This window comes from Triturus cristatus, chromosome 6, assembly GCF_964204655.1.
Source record: "Triturus cristatus chromosome 6, aTriCri1.1, whole genome shotgun sequence".
In the NCBI taxonomy this organism is placed as follows: Eukaryota; Metazoa; Chordata; class Amphibia; order Caudata; family Salamandridae; genus Triturus; species Triturus cristatus.
In genome coordinates, this window is record NC_140589.1 from 1868531077 (window position 1) to 1868556180 (window position 25104).

Genomic DNA, 25104 nt, shown 5'->3' on the forward strand with positions numbered 1-25104 from the left:
CGCCCTGTCACTCACAAACCAGACATGGAATATACAAACCTAGCAAAGGCATGCTGTATTGTTAGGCAAAAAATTGCTTACTTACTAAAAGTAGTATTTTCAAACACAGAAAGTAAAAATCACCCACACTAAAAGATGTATTTTAACATTCTGAAGTCAGGCATACTAATCTTTATTTTACAATCTTGTTCCTAGAGCCAGTTAGGCTTATAAGATGTTATAATCAAACTGCCCATTCTGGCCTATGGGAACAGATAGCCTTGCAATAGTGAAAAACAAAATTGGCTGTAATTCACTATCAGGACATGGCACATACATCAGGGCATGTCCTACCTTTTACATAGAATGCACCCTGCCCTGGGGCCTACCTTAGCGGTGACTAATATGTAGAAAAGGTAAGGTTTAGGGACTGGCAAGTGTGTGCACTTGCCAAGTCGACATGGCAGTCCCAGACTGCACACAGGCTCTGCACTGGCAGGCCTGAGCCACATTTTACAAGCTGCTTCTGTGGGTGGCACAATCAGTGCTGCAAGCCCACCAGCAGCATGTGATTTACAGGCCCTGGGCACACATGGTGCACTGTACTAGTAAATCAAATAAGCCAATCATGGAGTCACTAATCCATTACAACAGTTTACAAAAGGGGGAACTTGCACTTTGGCACTGAATAGCAGTGGCAAAGTGCCCAAAGCTTCTAGACCAGCAAAATATAGTAAAAACACAGGAGGCGACAGCGAAAAAATGGAAGGGAGACGCACGCCAATGGTGCCAGGTCTAACACCTTCCAATTGGGGTCTGATGTTTTGTACTCTGTGATGTCATCTACTTTATCCCCTCAACTTGATGGAACATTGATGTGTGAATTTGTGGGAATCAGAGTCGTGTTCAAATCCTTGTTCTTGGCTAGTCCAAGACAGTATGTCGGTTGCACAGATTCATTCAGAAATATTATTTGTTTTGTAATGATGCACATTCAAAATAGTGCTTCTGTTCCCTGAACTTGCCATTCCTCAGACATATTTTGTGTCTATTGTTTCTTTCCATAAGTTGAAACCTTGTTCAGACAGTTGGGCAATAGAGGATGCAGAATAAATCTTTTTGGTGTTAGTCAACATATTTTTCTGTGTAGGTGTAACCTTAAATTAAAACGAGGTTGTCGCAGAAGTGTTAAACCCTGAAAAATATGAACATTTTTGTGTAAAGGTTTTCAAACTACCTTTTGGTGGTGTTGGACAATGTTCCCATTGATGGTATGAGTAAACATTTCTAGGGATACTTGATTTGTGTATAAGTGATGACCATAATGATGATAACAGTACATATTATCGAAATCAGATGTGTATTCTAACATTTCATTGCTTGGAAATGCAGCAGATTTTTTCTAAATCAGACAACATATTATTGACAGTTTCAAAATCCCAATTGTCAGAAAATATACTGGAGGTAATGATATAATTTAGAGATATTTAGAAATGTGGTATTTTCAAACGTTCTGCAGGGCAAAATACATCATAATCAACCTTGTCCCGAACAATACCATCAGGATTTGGAAAAGCTGTAATGTTCACAGAAAACAAGTCTCTTTGTTCACGTGGAGATGATGTATGTGGTTTCAGGACCAAGTTCACATTGGATACTGCAGATAGATCTGGGAGATATTTTCCATTCACTATTAAGCAGCAGACAGTCACTAGGCCAATCCAGAACAGAAACAACTAATTTGCAGATATTATCCAGAGCTGGAGCCAAGGTGATACTAAGTAAGTCTTTTTCAGAAAAGTGTAGAACTTTCAAAGTTGTTGCTTACGGGGAAACTGGAGCTGGCGTTGTCTCAGGTTTGCTGGAATCAAGAGATAAGGTTTCAAAATTGATAAAGTAACCAGATGCATTTCGTTCTATCTTTGGTAGCTGAGCAGGTGCTGTTGAACTGGTATGTGTAGTATTCTGTCAAATTGATATTTGAGTTACATTTGTAGTTTGAAGTTCAGTTTCCTGAGGAACGAGTTCCATTTCATTGTTGGAAATTCCTTCACTTCGAATTGGTGATTCTTTGAATGTTATGAGTCTTTCAGTCTGAACTTCCTGTATGGTAGCAAGAGTGGAGTGTCAGCTACCCACAAGCCCAAAAGGCCTACTATTCAGTATCGGCCCATAGTGTGGTTTGATCAGACCAATGGACTCGAATCTCTTTTCTTTTTTTTTTGCCAGCAAGAGGCGGAAGAAGTACTGTTCTTGTTCCTTCAACAGCCAGGACAGGTACAGGCTTTCTGTATGATGGCCCAAATTCTTTCTTGTCCTCGATCTTTTCTCTGACCAGATCCCCGACTTTTGGAATCCAGATAGGTCTTGCCGTGTCTGATTTGACTTCCCCAGTGGCAGTGTGTTTGACCTGCACGTTACTTTGATAGTGCTCTGGATTCATTCAGATTCTGTAAAACAGCCAAACGTTTATTGATGTCAAATTGCCACTGTGCCTAAACAATCGAGATCAGGTACCCACATTCTTGCCCCAAGTAGGACTTCATAAGGAGTGACCCCGCCTAGAGAACTTGTTGGCAAATTGTTAAGGGCACGCTGTACCCCATACAGGTGATTGACTAAACTACCAGCCAAACCTAATACCATAGTTGTTAAAGACTGCTTTAAGTCACAGTTTTTCCTCTCCACAACTGAATTTCCCTCATGATGATATGAAGAGGAGTACCGCAGTGCTACGCCCAAACTCTCCATGGCTTCCTTGTAAGCCCAAAGAGCTAAACCCGGGGCCACAGTGAGAATGTAATATGCCAACTGCGTATGTCCCTATAAAGACACGCAAGTCTTTAATAACAGTTCGAGCGTCAGCCTAGCTTTGATGCCATACCCATAGGAATCTCAAGCATGAGTCTACTGCCACCAAAATATACTTGTAAGCCCCATCCGAATGTAGGGGGCCGCTGTGGTCCAGATAGACACATGCTAGTGGTCTGTTTAATATTATTAAATGTGTCCGCGCTGGACGTGCCACGGTGGAACCCTTCATCTGTTGGCAGATGTCGCATTTTAAGACAAAGTTCTTGGTCTGTTTAGTTAAACCAGGCCACCAATAGCGTTGTTTCACTAATTAAACTGTTGCAGTAATTCCTGCGTGTACAGGACCTAGACCCTTGTGTGCAGCTAGCATTAAACCTAATCTGCGATCCATGTTTGGTATTACTCTATCCCCCACTCCTGGAATTTGAGCATACAGAATGTAATTTGCATCTAACTTATAGGAGTACTTGAGTGGAAATATTTTCGGTACAGCTGAGTTATTGCAAGTAGCAATGACAGCAACCATAATGTCTCCATTTATTCTTGTTTTTGAACAAGTGATTGCAGCTATGGAAGCCATGCGTACAGCCTCTTTTGCAGCTTTATCAGCCAACGAATTCCCTGCCAAGTGATCGCCATTACGTCGATGACTCAGCATGTGTATCATGTCTGCTCTTGGTAGTTCATTTTTCAACTCAGCTACCTGTTCCCATAGCATTTTTGTACTTAATTGTGCTACCTTTTGAGTCCTTAAACCACTTCCCAGCACCACTGAGTGGCGCGCATTTCGCCCACATCACACTGTGTGCCAGGAGGCACTTTATCATTGGCCATGGCTCCCGCAGTGCGGGAGCCCATTAACAGTGATTTACCTGCTGCCAAGTTCGTTGCCAGACCGGAGAGGGGAAAGGAACCACACTTACCGCCACCACCGAGCTGCGCACATGACGGCCACGTTACGCTCTGCGCCAAGTGGCGCTTTATCATCGGTCGACAGTGATTTACCTGCTGCCAGACCGGAGATGGGAGAGGAACGACACTTCCCAGCACCACAGAGCGGCGCACATGTTGCCCACTTCACGCTCTGCACCAGGAGGCGCTTTATCATCGGCCAGGGCTCCAGCAGTGCGGGACGCAAGCGGGCGTGCCCAGGCCACGCCCAGGCTAAGCCCGGGCCAAGACGGGCCCCTCTGCACCCGTCTGCGCCAGGCCAAGGCTTGGCTGGGCCATACCCCTTGGTCCTGTGATTTGGAAATTGGACAACCGGGAAGGGGCCTGGTATATTATATTATACAATCATTATTAAAATATATTTGAATGAATGGGTAAAAGAAAATTAACACCAAGCAATGGGAGCTCTACAGGTAAAAATGTGCCAAACACCAATTATTTGAAAAGTGGACCTCATTAATAATGAGATAGTACAAGTGGAGGAGCAGTTGGTGGCTACAAAAACGACATTAAATGCAGCCTAAAAAGAGGCAAAAACAGCTTTGGAAGACCCTGCGGAACCTGTCTCTGTATCCGAACGATCAGGACACAAGTAAAAGTAAGGAGGTCAACACATCTAACATATGTAATATAGCCTGCCCCACAAGAGTTGGCCCCTGTGAATCGATACTCCCGCTTGACATATCAATCCTATCAGATAATTCTGAATTGGTTTCTCCGTCAGCGAAAAAAACTAAACAGCACACAGTAAATATGAAACAAGCTCCCAAAATCAAAATCAGAAAACAAAGTAAAAAAGGGAAAAAGAAGCTAAACCAAATGTAAAAGGAACAGGGGAGGAGAATCAATGAATTGCATGCAAGGCATTGATACTTTGTTTGAAAAACTACATGGAAAAATCGATAACATTGAAAGGCGAGTCATGTAAGAAATCAAGTTAGTGCAAAAATACATTATTCATTTAACTGAATTGGTTACAAATCTACTGTCATCTAACACATCCCAAAAGGTAATGCCTAGTAGCAACTGAGATGATAGAATACAAGCTGGTCATATTTCCATAAAAGAAACAGAAATAGTAAAAATTCACCCAACATCGGTGTGGCACAAAAAGGAAGCACCCAGAGCACAACCTGTCACAAAATTAAGGGATAATAATCCACAAAAAAACTCACAGAATAAACATTACCCAGAAAAAGAAGGACTTCAATGACCCATGTATCTCTCCATCTACCCCCCCAGGCAACTCCCTACGTTATTGTTCCAGAAAACATTCCGAAATTGATTGACAATTCAATAGAGACTTGGGGTTCCCTAAAAAATCGGGTTGTGCACTGGTTCGCCTCAAATTCTCACTGCAGTACTATTACTCTCTCTCAGGAAATAATTATGTTAAGAAGAGTGAGCTGGGTGGGCAGAATGTAAAAATCATGCAAAGGAGATTGTGTTGTTGTGAATTTCCATAGCCGTGAAGTGGTGGATTTCCTGCTAGAAGAAATATCAGCAAAATATGTTTGGCCATTTAATTTTCCTGAGGACATCATCACGGCTGTTCTTCTTGGCAATTTTTATAGACCAAGAAATTAGCCCTTCCAAACAACTAGTAGAAACTTCCACAACACGGTCACACGCATGATACCTACCATGCCTAATAGGTCCGCTCCTTTAAAAAGTTGCAGTGAAATTGATTGACTGGGTATGGATTTAGAAGGGGTATTGGAATGGTTGAGTAGTGTGTTTGCCTCGTGTTGCTAATAGGGACAAATACCATTGCCAAAGAAAGTCAACTCCACCTTTGTTGACCTTACCAGCGCATTCAATTTAGTTAATCATGCCAAATTGTGGCAAACGCTGGAAGGGATGGGTGCCATATACCATATAATTGTTTATTAATTGCAAATATATGCTCACCTAATTTCAAGTATTCGTTATGGCCAAAAAGGGGAATGCACCCCTAATTTTAGAGTTATCCATGGCAATAGACAAGGCTGTGTCATTTCTCCCCTTTTATTCTCACTACATATTAACACCATTGATTTTTTACTGCAGGATCTACGATTTGATGCCCCCACTGTAGGTAAACATGTAACTCCAGTACATTTATATGCAGATGATGCAGTCCTAATATCTTGGACTGCTAACGGCCTTCAATGTTTGATAGATAACTTCACACAATTCATGATTGGAAAAGATTTCAAAATAAATTTGAGTAAAACTCTGGTCATGACCTGCGGGAAAAGTAAAGCCAAGAGCAGAAATCACTATGTGGAAGATGTACACATCGAAAGGACAACATCATACTCATGTTTGGGATTACTTTTTAATTGGAATGGTTCCTGGAGTACACATATTGATCTATGGAAGTTAAAGTTTATACGATCTTGTGACGCCAAACTTAGATTCTCAAATAAAATAGGTAATAAGCCAGTACGAGAAATCCTTATGTTATATAGGAGTAAGTGTATCACAGGTGTGTGTTATGAAGAAGCTTTATGGGGAAGGGCAAATCTCTCATTAGTACAAACACCTGAAAATATATTCTTAAGGAGGGTGCTAGCAGTTCCAAATACAACTGTTTCATATTTTGGCCACAGGGAGACAGGTGTACCCTATATTATTGATTTCATTAGCATGGCTGCCCTCACACTTTGGCATAGAATCTGGCCTAAAGATGCGACACAATTTACTAAAGATATAAATATGGATTGCCTCACACTTGACTATTGTAGAAAAATACCTTGGCTACAGTGTATTTACAGTCTTTCAATTGGGTGCAATGTAGCAATTGATTTTTATGATCCCAAGTCTATCCAGACCTACTATAAAGGGGAGTTAAAAATGAGAATAATAAACTCCAGGGAATCTATAAGAGATGTTGAGTCGAGCACAAAATCGAGTGTTAGAATATTTTGCGAAGGTCCACTCTTGTTGGGTATCTAGCCGTACCTTGTTTTTACAAGAAATGTGCAACACAGATTTTATCTTTCAAGGTACATTACATTTTATACTCTTTTGTAATTTTTATCGGGATGTCAGGAAATCAATCCTACAACCTATATTTATTGATAACAGATTGTATACCTATAAATCTGCTTTTTATCATATTTGTAATTTGGAAAATATAAAAACTTGTAATGCAGATATTCTTTTTACCCAAATAGCAATCAAGAGAACAAAGGAACTTTCACATTTGGAAATATTAACATATGAAAATGAATAGGTCCTTACCTTTGTTGATTTGTCTACTGCATTTTCATCACTCAAATATACTTGTTGAGTGATGGAGACATAACTATAATAAGTAGCAATTCCTGATTCAATTTACCTGGCACATACTGGAGGTACCTGGTGGGATAGTTGGCCCCCATTGACACTCAGGACAAAAGGGGAATTAATCCCCCAATTTACAACGTGCCAGAGGGCGCATTTGCACAGTGGTGCACGGAGGGGGCGGGCCTGACATACCAACTGTGCAAATGCACCCCCTGGCACATTGTTAAATTGGGGGATTAAGTCCCCTTCAATCCTGAGGGTCCCTGGGGGCCAACTAGCCCACCAGGTACCTCCAGTAAGCACCAAACAGCTGCGTTGCAGAGAGGTGTGAAAAGTGGCGTAGCCTCTGAACACCTCTCTGCAACGCAGCTCCCTGGCGCATACTGGAGGTACCTGGTGGGCTAGTTGGCCCCCAGGGACCCTTGGGATTCTAGGGGACTTAATCCCCTAACTTAAAATGCGCCACAGGGCGCATTTGCACACTTGTCACATCAGGCCCCGCCCCCTCCCTGCACCACTGTGCAAACGTGCCCCGTGGCCCGTTTTAAGTTGGGGGAGTACGTCCCCTTGAATCCTGAGGGTCTCTGGGGCCCAACTAGCCCACCAGGTACCTCTAGTAAGTGCCAGGGAGCTGCCTTGCAGAGAGGTGGTCCAAGGCCACGCCTCCTTTTTACAGCACTCTGCAACGCAGCTCTATGGTGCTTACTGAAGGTAGCTGGTGGGCTGGTTGGCCCCCAGGAACCCTCAGGACTCAAGGGGACTTAATCCCCCAATTTACAACGCACCAGGGGGTGCGTTTGCACAGTGGTGCAGGGAGGGGGCGTGGCCTGATGTGACAAGCGTTCAAACGCACCCTGTGGCGCATTTTAAGTTGGGGAAATAAGTCCCCTTGAATCCTGAGGGTCCCTGGGGGCAAACTAGCCCACTAGGTACGTCCAGTAAGTGCCACAGAGTTGCGTTGCAGAGAGTTGAAAAAAGGGGTTGATGCCTCGGACCAGCTATCCGCCACACAGGTCTATGGAGCTTACTGGAGGTACATGTTGGCTAGTTGGCCCCCAGGGACCCTCAGGATTAAAGGGGAATTAATTCCCCAAATTAAAACCCACCAGGGGACGCATTTGCACAGTAGTGAAGGAAGGGGGCAGAGCCTGGTGTGACATGTGTGCACTAATGATCCAGTCACTACCCATGCACTCATGCAATGACCCATGCACTAACTCATGCATTGCTACAATACCCTGAGCAGTACCCATGCAGTCCAGCCATTGACCTGTCACTACCCATGCACTCCTCCAATCACCCAGTGAGCCCCATGCACTTATCCAATCACTCCGCCAAAACCCAGGCACTTATAAATTCAACAAGCACTCATTTTGCAGTACTCTAATCTTCCAGTCAGTACCCATGTACTCATGGAGTGACCCAGGCACTAACACATGCACTGCTACAATCCCCTGTGCACTACCCATGCAGGCCTCTAACCACCTACAGAGTACTGATTCACTCCTCCAATTACCCAGGTTGTACCCATGCACTCCAGAAATGCCTCTGTCACTACCCATGCACTCCTCCAATCACCCATCCAGCATCATGTATTTATCCAATCGCTCTGCCAAAACCCAAGCAGTTATAAAATCACCATGCAGTGTCCTTGCAGCACTCTAATCATCCAGTCACTACCCATGTACTCATGCAATGACCCAGGCACTAACTCATGGCAAATACAGAGGAGGTCATGCTCATTACAGAGGTACCCCAACGCATAGTGTTCCCTAGTGTATATAGGTGTTTTCACTGTATTCTAAGTGTCTTTTAGCATAGCACTGGCTCTGGTCCTGGTTAGTAAGAGTCAGTTACCACCCGTCACTAAAAATTTGGGGGCTCAAGAGGACTTTCTGCTCCTCTGTTGGTTCTTTCTGCACATCTCTTGCTTCTTCTTGCACTTTTCTTCGTCTTTCTGGACTTCTGTTAACTCTTTGTGCGTTTGTCTTGCTTCTTGCTGCACTTTTCTTCCTCTTTCTTCACATGTCCTAACTTTGTAGGCATAGTTAGAAATTAGCATTTAAAAAAACCATTGAAGGGGGGAGGAGCCTAGCGCGCATCCAAGATGGTCGCGTGAGCACAGGGCTCCCCGGACCCTTGCTGCTCCTCGGAATTTATCCTGAGAATATCCTGATTTGGTTTGTGGATTCTGGCGGATGAAGACCGGCTGAGCACGTATCTCCTTTCAGAACTCGAATCGGACCTGGGAATCCTGAGTTGTCGTTGTTCGAACTTTTGGGACCCACCCGACGGAGGTGCCCGGGGCGAAGGTGAACCGTGGAACCGTGTCGTAATTGAACAACAGCGGCTGCAGCGCGGTGCCAGTGGCCGCTCTACCACTTTCGGTTTCACTTTCGGACTTCAGGGGGCTGGCCTGCGAGTGCAGTTGATGTGGCGGGGTGTTTCCTTGGCCTCTGTGCGAGGCCTTGTCACCACCGGCCACTAGAGTGCCCATCGCCTTGGGTCCCCCCGCACCGCTATATTGTGGTCTCTGGTGAGGCGCTGGTCTGCGGTGCCGTTGCCCCTACGACTTTTGATCAGCGATCCCCTTCGGTGTCCGTGACCACATGGGGGGCAAGGGGGGCCCCGAGGGGCGTAAGACTAAGGCCTCCCTCCGCGGGGGACCGGTCCAGGCCAACAACATGGACCGCTATACTCAGGGCAGGGGGTCCCCTGGAGCGACCGGCCCCCCCCCCGGACGCCGTCGGTGGTGGCACGACCGTCTCTCCGGAGCTCTCCCTGCAGGACATCATGGGTGCCATTGATGGCATCAGAGAAACCATCACCACGCAATACGAGGCCCTGGCCCGTAAAATCGACACGGTGGCGATTGATGTCACCTTAATTCGGGCAGATCTCTCCAAAACAAATGAGAGGGTCCAGGCTCTCGATGTGCGGACCTCCACCCTTGGTACGGATGTGTCGGACCTGCAGGCCGCGCTTGGTGACATTAAGGCGGTCAACGACCAGATGGCCCGGCGGCTGGAGGACTTCGAGGGACGGGCCCGACGCAACAACATCCGTGTCATAGGCGTACCGGAGTCCTCCGACAGCCGCCCGGTTGACCTCCTGGTTGAGGAACTCATCCTCCAACAGTTGGCCCCTGCAGGCCTAAGTAAGTTCTTTGCCGTGGAGCGGGCACATCGAGTTCCGGGCGGTCGGCCACGGCCGGGGGCCCCCCCGAGGCCTATCGTGGCCAAACTGTTCCACTACAGAGACCGAGATGCGATCCTGCAGGCCTCGCGGGTCCACGGCCCGGTGCGTCATGAGAACTCATCCATTAACTTTTATCCGGACTTTACCCAACTTGTTCAGAAACAGCGGATGGGATTCCAGGGGGTGAAGCGCCGTCTCCGTGAACTGGGCCTAAAGTACTCTATGCTCTACCCTGCAAAACTCCGGGTGGAACATGAGGATCGGACTGCCTTTTTTGACTCTCCTGTGGCCGTGAGTGACTGGCTGGACTCGTTGCCGGACAGAGGTGATCGTCCCGGGCCCTCTGCAGGCGCCGAAGGTGACGGGTCCCCTTTGGAGTGACTTTTGGTCCCTGATTTTGCCATTTTGCACTGTTCAGCTGGGCTTTACTTCTTTTGTTCATTTTGTCTCACTAGGACCTGTGTGGGGGGCGGGCGGGGATGGGTCCCTTTCCTCCTCCGGGGTCTTTTCGTAGAATGGGGTTAGTAGGGCGACAGGCACACTGCAAGTTGGGGGGGTTTTCAGGCCCGCAGGGGTGCAGGGTGGGGGGAGTTGGATTTGGGGGGGGGTTGGGGGGAGGGAGGGGTTGTTTTGCTGTGTGTTTTTTGTTTACAGGGCGAGGTATTGATTTGTGTCCAGATACGGGAACTGTGCTACTGACTGGGGGGCCTTTGATCTATTGGAGGGGATGGGGGGGGACGGGTTGAGACTGATGTCATGGAACGTCAATGGGTTGGGGGATCGTATCAAACGGGGTATAGTACTGCAGTATTTGCGTCGTCTTACTCCTGATGTGGTGTTTATCCAGGAGACGCATCTGGTGGGCAATGTCTGTCATGCAATGAACAGGGGAGGATACCGCCTCGTGGCCCATTCTGGTTTCACAACTGGTTCCAGGGGGGCGGGCATTCTCCTGCGATCCTCACTTCCGTTGGATATCACTAGGGTAGTCTCGGATGACAGAGGGCGCTATGTGTGTCTGTCTGGGAGGTGGGAGGGGCAGCCCCTTTCCCTGGTCTCAGTTTACGTCCCCCCGGGCCTCCAGAACTCCACCTTCGCGGACTTGGGTCGAATGCTGCTTGAACTTCCGGATGGCCTTTTGCTTATGGGCGGGGATTTTAATTCGGTGGTTTCGGGTGACCTGGATCGCCACCCACCCAGGGCCCTCCCCGCTGCCCAGGCATGGCTTGGTGGCCTGCTGGAGACCTTCGGCCTGGTAGATAGCTGGAGATTAATGCATCCGACCCAATGTCAGTACACCTTTCACTCTGGGGCGCATGGGAGTCTTTCTAGGTTAGACTATTTCCTTATGCCCGCGGCACAGACTGGTCGGATTCGGGAGGTTAGGCACCTGGCGCGGGGTATTTCCGATCACTCCCCGCTTTGGCTGCTCTTTGACACCGAGACGCGGTCTGCAGGGCGGATTGCTCCCATTAACCCGTGGTACCTGCGAGACCCCATGACTCGCGACAGCCTGGTTAAGGCTATGGACCAATACTTCCTTGACAACGAGGGGTCGGTGTCGTCCGCAATGTCCCTGTGGGAAGCCTTTAAAACCGTAATCCGCGGACACGCCCTCTCCCAGATAGTGGTGGCTAAGAAACTCAAGAGTGAGGCAGTGGTGAAGCTGGAGACTGACATTTCGGGGCTGGAGTCGGCCTTGGAGGCGGGTGTCACTCCGGACGGGCTCCATGCCCTCAGCCTGAAACAGTTTGAATACAGGTCTCTTGTCACTGACGCCGCCAAAACGTTGTATAGGGAACAGCAGGGTCGATTGTATGATGCCGGGGACAAGGCGGGAAAGTTGATTGCGTGGCTGGATAGGAAGGAGAGAGTGAACCGTGTGGTCCCGGAGCTGTGTGTTTCGGATGGAGTGTGTGTGACTGAGCCTGGTGAGATTGTGGAATGTTTCGCTGACCACCTCCGGGCCGTGCACTCCCCGGTGACTGATAGGGATGAAGAAGACTCTCGCCTTCTGCTGAGGGATATTGCTTTGCCCGGCCTGTCTGTCGAAGACCGTGAGCAGCTGGACGCCCCCTTGTCTGTAGATGAAATTGCAACGGCGATTCGGTCCCTTCGTTCGGGCAAGGCGATGGGCCCCAACGGGCTGCCTATTGAATTATATAAGTTACGCCCGGATAAACTAGCGCCCTTCCTCCGTCGTATGTTTCAGGAGTCCCTTGAGGCAGGCTCCCTTCCTGATGACCAACGTCTGGCAACGATAGTCGTGATCCCCAAGGACGGTAAGCCACGAGACCGCTGTGCCTCCTACAGGCCTATTTCGCTGCTAAATGCAGAGCCTAAAATCCTGGCGAAAGTCCTTGCCAACCGTTTGTTGAGCGTCATCTGCGATTTGATTCATCCTGATCAATGCGGCTTCATCCCTCACCGTAACACCGCTCTTAACTTGCGGCGTCTTCACGGCGCCCTCGCCAGGGCGGAGTATCTCTCCGAACCGGCCGTGCTGGTTTCTTTAGACGCCACGATGGCCTTTGACACCATCGAGTGGCCATTTCTCTGGGCTGTCTTGACCAAATTCGGCTTTGGGGAGGGATTCCTTGGCTGGGTGAAGCTTCTTTACACGGGACCCATGGCTCAGGTGGTGGTTAATGGGCGGGTCTCTCGGCCCTTCGCTCTCGGTAGGGGTACTAGGCAGGGGTGCCCGTTGTCCCCTCTGCTCTTTGCTCTTGCCTTGGAGCCGCTCGCTGCTTGGCTCCGCTGGGAGCCCTCGATCAGAGGGATCCGTTGGGCCCCGGGCTTCGAGGATCGGGTCTCGTTGTATGCGGACGATATTCTCCTGTATCTCACCTCGCCGCGGCAGTCGCTTAATGTTCTCTTTGATGTTCTGACTTCCTTTGGGAGAAATTCGGGTCTAACGATCAACTGGTCTAAATCCTGTGTCTATCCTATCTCCGGTGACCCTCCTCTCTTGCCGCCTCGGCTTCCGATCCAGTTATCTCTGTCCGGCTTTAAATACCTGGGAATATATGTCTCGATGGACCCGGTGGCTCGCTATGAGCAGAATCTCCTGCTTCCACTTCGGCGTTTGAGGGAGGACACGGCTCGGTGGTGTAAGCTGCCCTTGTCCCCGCTGGGTCGGGCAGCACTGTTTAAAATGATGTCTCTTCCCAGATTTCTCTATGCACTTCAGAACTCCTTCGATGTTATTCCTGTGTCCTACTTTCGGGAGGTGGAGAGCCTGCAGAGGAGATTGGTGTGGGACGGACGGGCGCGTATCGCTCTGGCAAAGCTTACTCTCCCCTGGTACGACGGGGGCATCGCGCTTCCCGACATTCGCAGGTATTATTGGGCCTCACAGCTGTCGGCCATTAACCATGCCACGTATGCGCCTGGCTTGAATCCGGCGTATGAGATGGATAAATTCCTGCTTCCCGGCGGCAACTATAACAGGGCACTTTACTCCAGCTCGGCTGGACGGACCCTTACGGGCCCTACTAAGATTGCGGTACGGATCTGGAAGGCGGCCAATGTAGCCTTGGGCTGGAGTGAGCGTTTAACATGTGCTACTCCTCTGTTTGCCTCCGACCGCCTGGGAAGCCTTTGGACAACGAAGGGGTTTGAACGTTGGGACACGATTGGTATTAGTAGAGTGGGAGACTTATGGATTAAGGGTGCTGTTAAAACATTCGCGGCGCTCCAGAGCGAATACGAACTTACGGAAAGGGAGTTCTTCCGCTACGCCCAGATTCGGCATGCCCTACTCTCTGTTTTTGGGGAGGGGACCAATATCCCGGCTTCTTCGCCCCTCGAGGACCGCATACTCGACGGTCATGTCCCCGACAGTACTATTTCATTAATTTATAAAAAACGTATTAATAATCGGGCTGACCTCTTGGTGCGCCTCCGGGAGGCGTGGACGGGGGATGGGGTGGAGCTGGACGACGAGGACTGGCAGTCCGCACTGTCGTCCCCCAAGGAAGTGGCCATTCCAGCCCGTCTCCGCCTGGTCCAACTTAAGATTCTCCACCGGGTGTATGTGACGGGTCCCCGTCTGGTCTCGATGGGATTTTCTGAAGACGGGCTCTGTAAGCGGGGATGTGGACTCAGAGCCACCTTTCTCCATATCCTTTGGGAGTGTCGCGAGGTGGCGGAATACTGGCGTCGGGTTCATGTGATCATGGGACAAGTCACCGGGGTAGTGCTGCTGCCGGAGGTGCGTCGCTGTGTCCTGAATGTGTGGGAGCCCAATGATTATAACGCGGCTCAGACTCGGTGGGCGGCCCTGGGGAACATGATTGCCAAGAGAGATATAGCGCAGCTTTGGGGTTCCCAGCGGCCTCCCACCGTGTCCGTATGGAAGGAGAACATGGACTGGTGCATGTTCAGGGAGAAGACCGTGTATGTGGCTCGTGGCAAACCGGGGGCATGGGGTAGAATCTGGGGGCAATGGAACGCGTATCGTGGGGGTATCTGTGTTCCCCCCCTAGTGGCCACCGATATTGCCTTGTCCCCCTGACCCTTGATGGTTCCCTGCGCCTTTTGGGATAATCGAATATGGACGTTCCTCTCCCGTGACCCCCCCCCCCCGACCTATCATTACTCCTTCCTTTTAGTAGTTATTTGAAGGTCAGAAGTAGAGTCCCCCGGATATAGCCAGACCCACATTTTTTGCGCTTACGCCTCGCCTTTTGTTTTTATTTGTTATTTATGTTAAACCTATGTATCCTGCTTCCCTAGGACTATCCGGAGTCATGTACGGGGCTGGACCCCGGGAGTCGACTACTGTCTTAACCTCTGTATGATCCTTCCCGAATCTAGCGGCCGGCCCTGGTGGTTGTAGGCCCATGCTTGTAATTGATTTATTGTTCAATAAAAATTTTCACAAAAAAAAAAAAAAAACATTGAAATTCACTGAAAAAACCATAGGTTTCTGGCACGTTATAGTTAGAAATTAGCATTTAAAAAACCTTGAAAATTCACAGAAAAAAACATAGGTTTCAGGGACGTTATAGTTAGTTGGACATTTCACTCGTACAAAACCATAGAAATTCCCCTGTTATAGTTAGTTCAGCTAACTATAACTCGCATCCCCGCATTGCACTGCTGATGATATCACATATTACATCATTCATGACATGGTCAGTGACATCACTGATGACATTGCCTTTTGCTATGGCATGGCATATGCCAAAGCATATAGTGTGCTCTGCTTTGAGCAAGCAAGAACATTTTGCACACAGGGAGCTGCCTACATGCATCCTTTCTCCACTACTCTGCAAACATGACTCCTTGTTAGGGGATGAAGTCCCCTTCGCTGCTGAGGGTCCTTAGGGGCCAATAAGATCTCCTGTTACCTCCAGTAAATTCCACGCCGTAGGATTTCTGATAGATGGTCGGGGCCACGCCTTCTTCTCCACCACTCTGCAAACCTGCTTCACAGCGCACTTCTGGTCAGGGATGACGTCCCCTTGCCTCCTGATGGCCTCAGGACTAAAGTGGACATCATCCCCCAACTAGAAAGTGTGTCAGGAGGCGCGTTTGCAGAGTGGTGGAGAAAGTGGGCATGGCTACCCTAGATCTCTTAGCAAATCCACTGTGTGGGACTTGCTGGAAGTAACAGGAGGGGTAGTTGGCCTCCAAGGACCCTCAATAGCCAAAGGGGCCTTAATCCCCCTACTAGTAGTGCACCAGGAGGCGTGTTTGCTGAGAGGTGGAGAAATGGGATGTGGCTTCTAGCAGGTCTCAACAATCGTGCTGTGTGGGCCTTATTCAAGCTAATAGGAGGGGTAAGGGGGCCAACAATCCCCTCCTGTTATCGCTAATAAGTCCCACACAGAGGGACTGCTCAGTCATCTTCGGCTACCACCCCCTTTTCTCCACCACTCTGCAAACGCGGCTCATGGTGTGCCACTGGTTGGGGGATGAGTCCACTTTATTCCTGAGGGACCCGTATGTCCTACACAGCAGCATTCCTGAGAAGTGGTCTGAGGCCCAGACCCCTTTCTCCACCACTGTGCAGACTCGACTACTAGTTAAAAAAAACATGAACATTCACTGAAAAAAACAAAGGTTACAGGGACGTTATAGATAGGAATTTGCATTTAAAAAACCTTAGGAATTCACTGAAAAAACTAAAGGTTACAGGGACGTAATAGTAAAGAAATTAAATACAAAAAACCCTAGAAATTCACTGAAAAAAAACAAAGGTTACAAAGATGTTATAGTTAGGCTCAGGTTTCACTCTTACAAAACTAGAGAAATTCAACAGTTATAGTTAGCTAAGCTAACTATAACTCACCGCCCTGCGAAGTGAGCTAAAGAACGTTGATGCATTCAACCCAGATCTGTAACTGGGGGTGAGTGTCTGAAAAGCTTCAGCGCTCCATCCATCATCTCCTTGTGTCTGCTTTGTTTACCCTAAGTTGTCAGGGTATGCCCAGATGTGGGTCCCTTGCTCACTTTGCCACTGGATTCAAGCTAGCCTGGCTGATGAGGGGTGTTATCTCGAAACCGGTCCCAGGATACTTGTTTCTGGTCCAGTGAATATCTGGCTTGGCAGTTCAGGCTGGACTGTTCCCATGGGAATGATTTGCATATGGCTGGATCTGAACTGGGTTGGCGAAGTGAGCTAAAGAACAATGATGGATTCAACCCAGATCTGTGACTGGGGGTGTGTGAAAAGTCTCAGTGTTCCATTTATCACCTCCTTGTGTTTGATCTATATATATATACACAGAATCTTTACTACACTTGCTTTTTAGGTCTCGCTGAGCCCCAGCGCTTGCGCTGGCTCGGAGAGACATTTTGTATTTGGGATTTTTAAAGTGCTGCCTGTGGCCTAAAGCTTGAGTGCACGCGAGCGTGCTCGCGCGCAGCCGCCAATCACTGCTGCGCGCGCACCACTCGCGTGCTTTCCACACAGCGCGTCCCGTCCTAGCGATCGCGATCACTTTCGCTTTGATCGCGATCGCTATTACTTTCGCTTTCACGGCCGCGCGGCCGTTACTTTCACGGCCGCGCGGCCAATGCTTGTTTAAATTACCCATCTTCCCCTTCCCATGGAACTTGACGATGTTTTCTCCCTATCGGGCCCCGCAAAGTGGCATGCCCCCTTGGTGTGAGTGAATGCAGCCTTTCTTTCCTTGCATTTGCTCCCTGACAACAGTGATATCTTAAAGCAGGTGCTTTTTATTGGGAGCAACAACAATCAAAGATGGAAGGAAGATAACTGTGGAGAAAGTGTTCTCTGCCCTTCCTTCACAAGTGACATTTAAAAGCCACGTTCCCCACTGCCCATATGTACATCTGCAGCCGGGCCTGGGGCCTGCAGAGTAGAGAAACCCCAAACTAAATGCACCGGGGACAGTCTGGCTATACCGTAACAACCCATCGGGACAAAACGACCACAATCACGGGTCCAGATTTAAAGAAAAATCAGCAATGTCCTAGAGTTGAAAGCTGCTTTCTGATTGGTCAGTTACCTGTCGCTGTCAGGCTTCATAGACGGTAAGGTACTAATGGCCTTTTCAAAGTCTTCACGCCCAAATTAAAGAGCAGGTACACTCCTTCAAACACAAGTATGCATGTATTTATGACAGCGTTTACATATTTTTTTGAAGTTGTATATTTTTGCTTTCATTAGGAATGCTGCTCAGACATATCTGGTACCTTCCCCGGGCACCACAAGATCATTAAAGGGCTTGTTTCCCAGGGCCACCCTTCCCTTCAAATGAAATCCCGGACAGACACCCGTCCCATTAGGTGCCCCCGCACCACCCCACACACGCGCTCGCGCACCTGTCGCTTCTGCACAGATTTTCCCAGCAGGGTACCTTTCTTCCCTAAGTGACAACAGGTCTCTCTTGAAATCGCCGCGGTCACCAGTTCTCTGGTCGATGCCCTGTTTGCCGGCCCGCCATGCCTCATCCTTATGATGCCCCCTCCGATTCCCACATCTACTGTCAGCCCTCCATCTGCGCCCTGCATGGAGAGAAGCCGCTCACCTGGCCCGACCCGGCTCTTCCCCGGCGCTGATTTCCTTCTTTTAAAGGGGGGGGGCTATTTCGGGCACAGGTCCGAGGTCCTTTCCACCCCGACGGCTGGCAGTGCAAGGAGCGTTACCGTGCACCCCGCGATGTGCCAGCGGCCCCCATGCTGCTCCGAGGGCGCGGGCTGGCTGCTCCCATCTCCGGCGGGCTCTCCCTGGTATCCGTGCGCTTTTAGGCGGTGAGAGTGGAACAGGTGCGGCAGCATCAGTCCATGCGTCCCAGGAGCCTCATCGCTGCTCCCACCCCCTGTGGCCGGGCTGCCAGATGAGTTGTGCTCAGTCCTCTAAACTCCATTCAGCAGGCGGCTGCCCCCTGCGACCTTCCTGCAACCCGCTCCTGTGTGCAGTCGCCCCCGCCTCCTCTGCCCCCAGCCTGTGCCCACGTTACTGGCAGAGACCGGCCCAGTCCCTGCTAGCAGCGCCAGCCCGCCTCAATCCGCCCCATCACTCCTGTCACCACTGACTCCAAAAGAGTCACTCTTACCACCACCACCCCTCCTTGACGACAGGTCCTGCTCTCCACCCCTCCCCCCCGACCACACCTGACACACGTCTACCTCTTCCAGGCTGGCCTGAGCCCCCTCCTAGAGGTTGTCTCTACTCAGCACCTACACTCCCCATTCATCTCATGGACCCTAAAACTCCCACAACGGAGACAGGTCAATCCTCCATCAAATGGTGCTTGGACCTTTCCCCAGTCACCTCCAATCGACCTCATGGAGCCAGGCGTCCTCTACCATTCCCAGAGAGCGTGACCCCTCACCCCGCTTACAGGCTCCTATGTAGCCAGGGCCACTGGTATTATGTGGCAGAGGAGAACTAAATTATGCGTCAGGGATGACTAAATTAGGTGGCAATAAAATCCAAACTATGTGGCATAATGTGGCACATTTTGTGATAATATTACTTCATTATTTTGACATTTTTACACCTGAAGTGTCCGAGAAAAGTGTTCACCGTAATCAGTGCCACTAGAACACCCACATAAAACAATAAGTAAATGAAAGATGACCATTTAACCTTTGCGAAAAGCCTTCCAGTGCGCAGAAGTCGCCATATGTTTTCACCAAAAGTTCTCCTGTTGTTGAAGCAGAAGCACTTTCAGTGAAAATACTCTGCCACCCAGGCAGACCACTTTAAATAAGGCGGGTGGTACTCTGCTGGACTGGCTGTGGCCTCTGCCGCTTTGGTGGGCTTTCCGACTGTCTGCTGGGGTCTAAATGACCCCATAAATCTTAACCCGCCCTCCTCTTCATAGATTCTGACCACTGCACCGGTTCCCAACTTACTAAATATTCGGCTCTTCCCCTTAACAGATCATGTCTTAGTACTCTTCACATAAATCCTGATCACCTTACCTCTCTCAGACTACTAAACAAGCCAATAGGTCTCGCTTTTGGGACCTTATAAGTATTTAGTTATGCAGCACAATATCCTTGGTGCAACAACATCAACTGTTGCACAGCTAAACACTTATAAGGTCCCAAAGGCGAGACCTATTGGCTATGCGAATGCTTGTTCTATCTTTGTCACAGGCTGTAGTTTACATATTTTGGTGGTATTATACAGCACAATCCTACTCAAAATGCAGTGGAATGTTCTGTAGGGTCAATGGCAATGACAAAGGCAACTTACAATTGGAGGGATAGTCTTTTTCTAAGAGCAAAAGTAGATTCCATCATGATGTGATGTTCATAAAGAAGGTGCATCCTCATCTCTTTCCTACATTGGAGCAGGGTTGAGGTGTCCTAGTAGATGTGAGGATGTACAGATGTTGCATTGTTTGTGATGGTTTTCCCTTCTACATCTCTAGTCTTATGGTGTCCTGTCTGCAAGTGTGCTAAGACCCACTGAAGATGGGGAGTATCAGCCAATTAGGAATGAGTACCCAGCATATTCGCTTCGTAGACGATGCAACTGATTTCGACAGTGGTGCTATTTGGCAAAGGAGCCAATGGAGTTCTGTTGGTGTAGGAAAGATGTGGTCACATTTTTAAAAGCCCTAGATGAGTCACGCTGTGGGGTGTAGGATGCAATTCTTTCCTGCAATTCTACAATTTTATTCTTCGATAAAATTGTGATCCATTATCAGGTACTATTTCAAATGCCATATGTGTTCATTCATTGAAGAGCTGTAGTCTGGTGTAAAATGTTTGTCTGACAAATACAGTGCACTCCTAGGTGTCAGAATACTTTACCAGTCTCTAGCCTCTTCCCTGCCTCTAGATTCTTATTCACAACATCTGTGCAAGATCTCCCAACAGGTGGCAGATATTAAAAAAGGAAGACATTCAAAGAACTTTGTTCTATCAACTGCTGAAGAGCTGCAGTGAACTGATAAAAAATGGTGCATGCAGTACGATAACTAGGTGCCAGCAGATCAAAACAGATCAAATGTAATTAACTTTGGAAAGCAAACTTGGAGGGGGCAAATAACTTTGGAAAGCAAACTTGAAACGGGCACATCCTTGTGTTCCATGTCTCATCCGTAGCTAGTGTGTGCAAGTAATGACTTATGATTTCATTGGGGATGGATGGGGTACCAGGCCTTATCATCTTTGACTTACTTTTTTCATATCACATGACGGACAGGGGTCTGTGAAGGGTGGTATTAAGAGCACTTATGTAGACTGTCCTGACATGAACTTGTATAGGGTGTATCTCAGAACTATACATTTCTCTCTCAACTGGAGCATTTAGATGTTTGCTATTGTTGGAACTAGGGTTCATAGTAACAGCACCTGCATTGTCTTTGAGATGTGCTTTTGGTCATCACCAAATTAGTGTCATTAGAGCACACATTCGTTCCCATCTTTGTGGAGTATGAACTGCTGTAAATCAATTACTTGTGTGGTCAGCATCTGTCCATATCATCTGCTGATCACAGTGCTACAAAGTGACCGTAGGGTGTCATGTGCTAAAGTGTACAAAACGTGATGGATGGAATCTTTGAATTCATCTCAGCCACTGGTAATTTCTTGGGCCATATTGCAGTTCATTGTTATTTTGCACACCATGCCACCTCAGTCTGGACCCAGTCATATGCAAATCTCTCTTGACCATGCTCCAAGAGGAACAATACAGTCTGAAATGCCAGACCAGGTTCTCCCTGAACCGGAACACAAGCAACCCAAGATTGGTTGGATAAGTCAGGTACATCTGGATTCAAGTGGTACCGTGTGCACAGAACCCAAGCCTGGTCTTAACCGTCCCACTTAAGGTGTCTCAATGACATTTACAAAAAATGATAGATGGAATGCTTGAATTAATCTCAGCCACTGGTAATTACTCGTGGCTGTATGCCAGTTGATGGTTATTTGCCCACAATGCCACCTCAGTTTAGACCTAGCCATATGCAAATCAGTCTTGAAAACTGGATCATGTGGGCACTATGCAATACACACATATAAATAAATGGCTTAATGCATAGATACATTTAGGATACTGTCTTAATGATGTACACACCTTTTGAAATGAGTGCAAATCATTTCTTGAAATGAAGGTGTATGAGCAAATGCAGCATAAACGCGTCTATGACCTCAAGTGTTAACAGAAGCCAATAAACCAGTTTAGGTAGCATCATCCCGTGGCAGTGTGCCCTAAATTTAGCAGCATTAGCAAATATTTGATTCATGAGCTTGGAGAGCTGGGTTGGAAACACATTCATTTGTATATAAATGTAGCTGTGAAACTTTAAAATTAAAACAAGCTCTAAGTATCTATCAATTTAGAGCTGAAAGGTGACCATGAAGAGATCAGCTGGAACTTTGCTCCTCCTGGTGATTCTCACCCTCTTCTCAGGGTGTCCTGGGGCATCATTTTCCCCTTCAGACAGTAAGTACAAAGAGGGGTAGGATGTTTATTTTCACAGACAAGTATTTCTTCTTTATTTCAAATTGTAACAATTCTCAAAACGTGTATTTATAGTCCTTCTAGAATTCTCATTATTTTGACAGTATAAGTAAAGATAGTAATCGAATGTCTTGTGATATAGCACATAATCTCTTCCCACAAGCACTGTGGTCCTTGTGCTTTGCATATTCGGAGTGGATTGGGTAGCCACGGATTCTTCTGTGGTATCTGTCATTGGTTGTATTAGGCAGGTTACATACACAGCTTTGTGTCAGCAGTAAAATTACAACATATGGACTAATGCGTTGCTAGTGTCAATTGCTGTGAATTTGCATTGACAAATCAGATACATACAAAAGCTCTTGTAGATTGGAAACTCAAATAGCACAACACAAATTGGTTTCTAAGATGTAATGAGGCAAGGGCAGGTTCATTACATTCTTTCAGGGTTTGCCGGGTTTTGCAGAGTTACTATGGGAAGTTAGCAGATATCCTTTCAGTGATTCTCATAGCCATCAATCCACAAACGGGACTAGTTAATATGTTAGATCAACGGTTCTCAACCTTTTGTCTTCTGTGAACCTCTAGCAAAAAAGTACTGGAGGACATAGACCACACCTAAGAAATGTCTATAATCCGAATCTCAAATCAATACACAAAATACAGAAGCAAGTGTAGATCAAATATACCAGTTATCAAATATTTAATACACAACCATTACCATTAGGAAGGTTGAAACTTTTTCAAATGTTGTTTTATTTCTAAATGATGGAACATTATGTTGGACACTACCATATCATTTTGTGTTTTTAGATGTAAATGCATGCTTTCTTTAAATCAGCACACACCAGTGCTTCATTTTAGGTCACCAATCCTCACTATATTCCTTTGGTATATTTGCTACTCCCCAAATCAAGATAAAGGAACCAATGTAATTTTTAGCTCCTAATCTCAATCTCTTCACACCAAGTGTTATTAATGTTAACATTTTCAGTTTTTTTTAGGTATATTTACTTTTTTATGTGCTAAGTACATTTTTGGGGGACACACCACGTCCACTGACCACGGGTTAAGAATCACTCTGTTAGACGATATAAATACTAATAGATAACAAACAACCCTTTTGGCCTAGGATTTGCAATCTCAAAACCCCACATATAGAATTATAGAGAGCAACAAAACCACCAGCAACATGGAAAGGGTGGGATTATCACTGCAGATGCCTAGTGAAACAAGTTTATGAAAACCGTGGATGCCCACTGTTAGACCTGGCATCATTGGAGTGGGTTTCCCCTGTATTTTTGCCTTCGCCTCCTGTGTTCTTGCTGTGTGTTGGAATTTGTTTAGCTGGTATAGGTGCTTTGGGCACTTTGCCACTGCTGTTCAGTGCCAAAGTGCAAGTGCTCCCTTCATAAATTATTGTTATGGATTGGTGATTCCATGATTGGCATATTTGATTTACTGGTCAGTCCCTAGTACAGTGCACTGTGTGTGGCCAAGCCCTGGAAATCAAATGCTGATAGTGGGCCTGCAGCACTAATTATGCCACCCACATAAGCAGCCTGAAAATGTGGCTCAGGCCTGCCATTGCATAGCCTGTGTGAAGTCTATGACTGCCATGTCGACCTGGCAAGTGCACCCACTTGCCAAGCCCTAACCTACTATTTTCATACACGTTAGTAACCCCTAAGGTAAGTCCAAGATACCCCTGTGGGCAGGGGGCAGTGTATATGAAAGTTAGGACATGCCCTGATGTGTGTGGCATGTCCTGATAGTGATAGTGAAATACTGCCAATTACGTTTTTCACTACTGTAAAGCTATCTGTTCCCATAGGATAGAATGGGGAGTTTGCTTATAACATTTGTTCAGCATAACTGCCCCTGGGAACCAGATAGGAAGTTAAAGTTTAGTATGCCTGAACTCAGAATATTAAAATGCCTCTATTAGTGAGCGTGATTTTTACATTCTTTAAAATACCACTTTTAGAAAGTAGGTATTTTCTTGCTGAGCCATCCAGCGTGCCTCTACTAGGATGTGTATTGACTGTCTGGCTTTGGAGTGACATGGGCTGGGGATGTGCTGTGGCTTGAGAGAGTCTGGATGAGTCAGCGCTAGGCTGAATAGGCCTGGCCTACATTTGGAGTGGTGGGAGGAATGGCACCTGCACCTGAATAGGGCTGTGCCTGCCTTCCACAATGATGGCCCGCCCCCTGTGGTATGTCTGGAGCCAGGACTCACACTGACAATGGAGGTTGTTGTGTACTTGCAAAGTTCCCCCAGAACTGGTTTGGACTGGGCTCAGAGCCCTGGGCCAGGAGAGAACAAAGAGATTTACTGTATAAAAAGATGGGCCCAGACCCCAGACTTTTAGATCATTCTGGGAAATCAAGAAGAACCTTTGTCAAAGAGAATAGCTGGAGAAACTGAGGAGGAATACTGCCCCTGAGCTGTTTGCTGTCTGGGGTTCAACTGCAGTGGCTACTTTGTGGCCAGGAAAGGGAAAAAGACTTTGCTGTTTGCTGTGTCCCCCTTCTTGAGGAAGATCTCCAAGGGCTAGGAGAAGAGCTTATCTCATTTTTTAAAGTCTCAGGGACACAAAGACTTCACCCCCAGCTCCCCTGAACTTCCTTACTTGGAGTTATAACCTGCCAAGAGGTGCCTGTAGCTGTGTTGTGCCTCTGGCGGCTGTTCTGGCTGTTGGGAGCAGGAAAAGCAACGCAACAACAAGAAGCGTGACTCATCTGCACCTGTTTCTGATGCATCACCAAAGAAATTGTTGCAGCGCCTGCCCGTGGCTCGTGAAAGCGCCGTACACCTCATCGAGTGCATCGTTCTCCGAAGTCTGTGATTACCGCACCGATTCTGACGCACGCCCTGCTGTGCGGCTGCAAGAACCCACGCATCATCCTGGATCATTGCATCGCATCGAGGCACCAAGTCTGTTGCATCGTTGGGGGACGCAGTAAGAAACCGATGCATCGCCTCCCCA

At 47.6% G+C, this 25104-nt stretch overlaps 1 protein-coding gene across 1 annotated transcript in view; it reads left to right on the forward strand.

Annotated features, from left to right (window-relative positions):
* Window positions 1-21920: 21920 nt before the first annotated feature.
* LOC146822234 (porwaprin-c-like) overlaps window positions 21921-25104 on the forward strand; it is a 153682-nt gene continuing 150498 nt past the window's right edge. Inside the window, exon 1 of the mRNA XM_085609440.1 lies at window positions 21921-22096. Within this exon, the coding sequence (XP_085465566.1) occupies window positions 22009-22096 (88 nt within the window). The 5' untranslated portion in view covers window positions 21921-22008. The remainder of the gene's footprint in view (window positions 22097-25104) is intronic.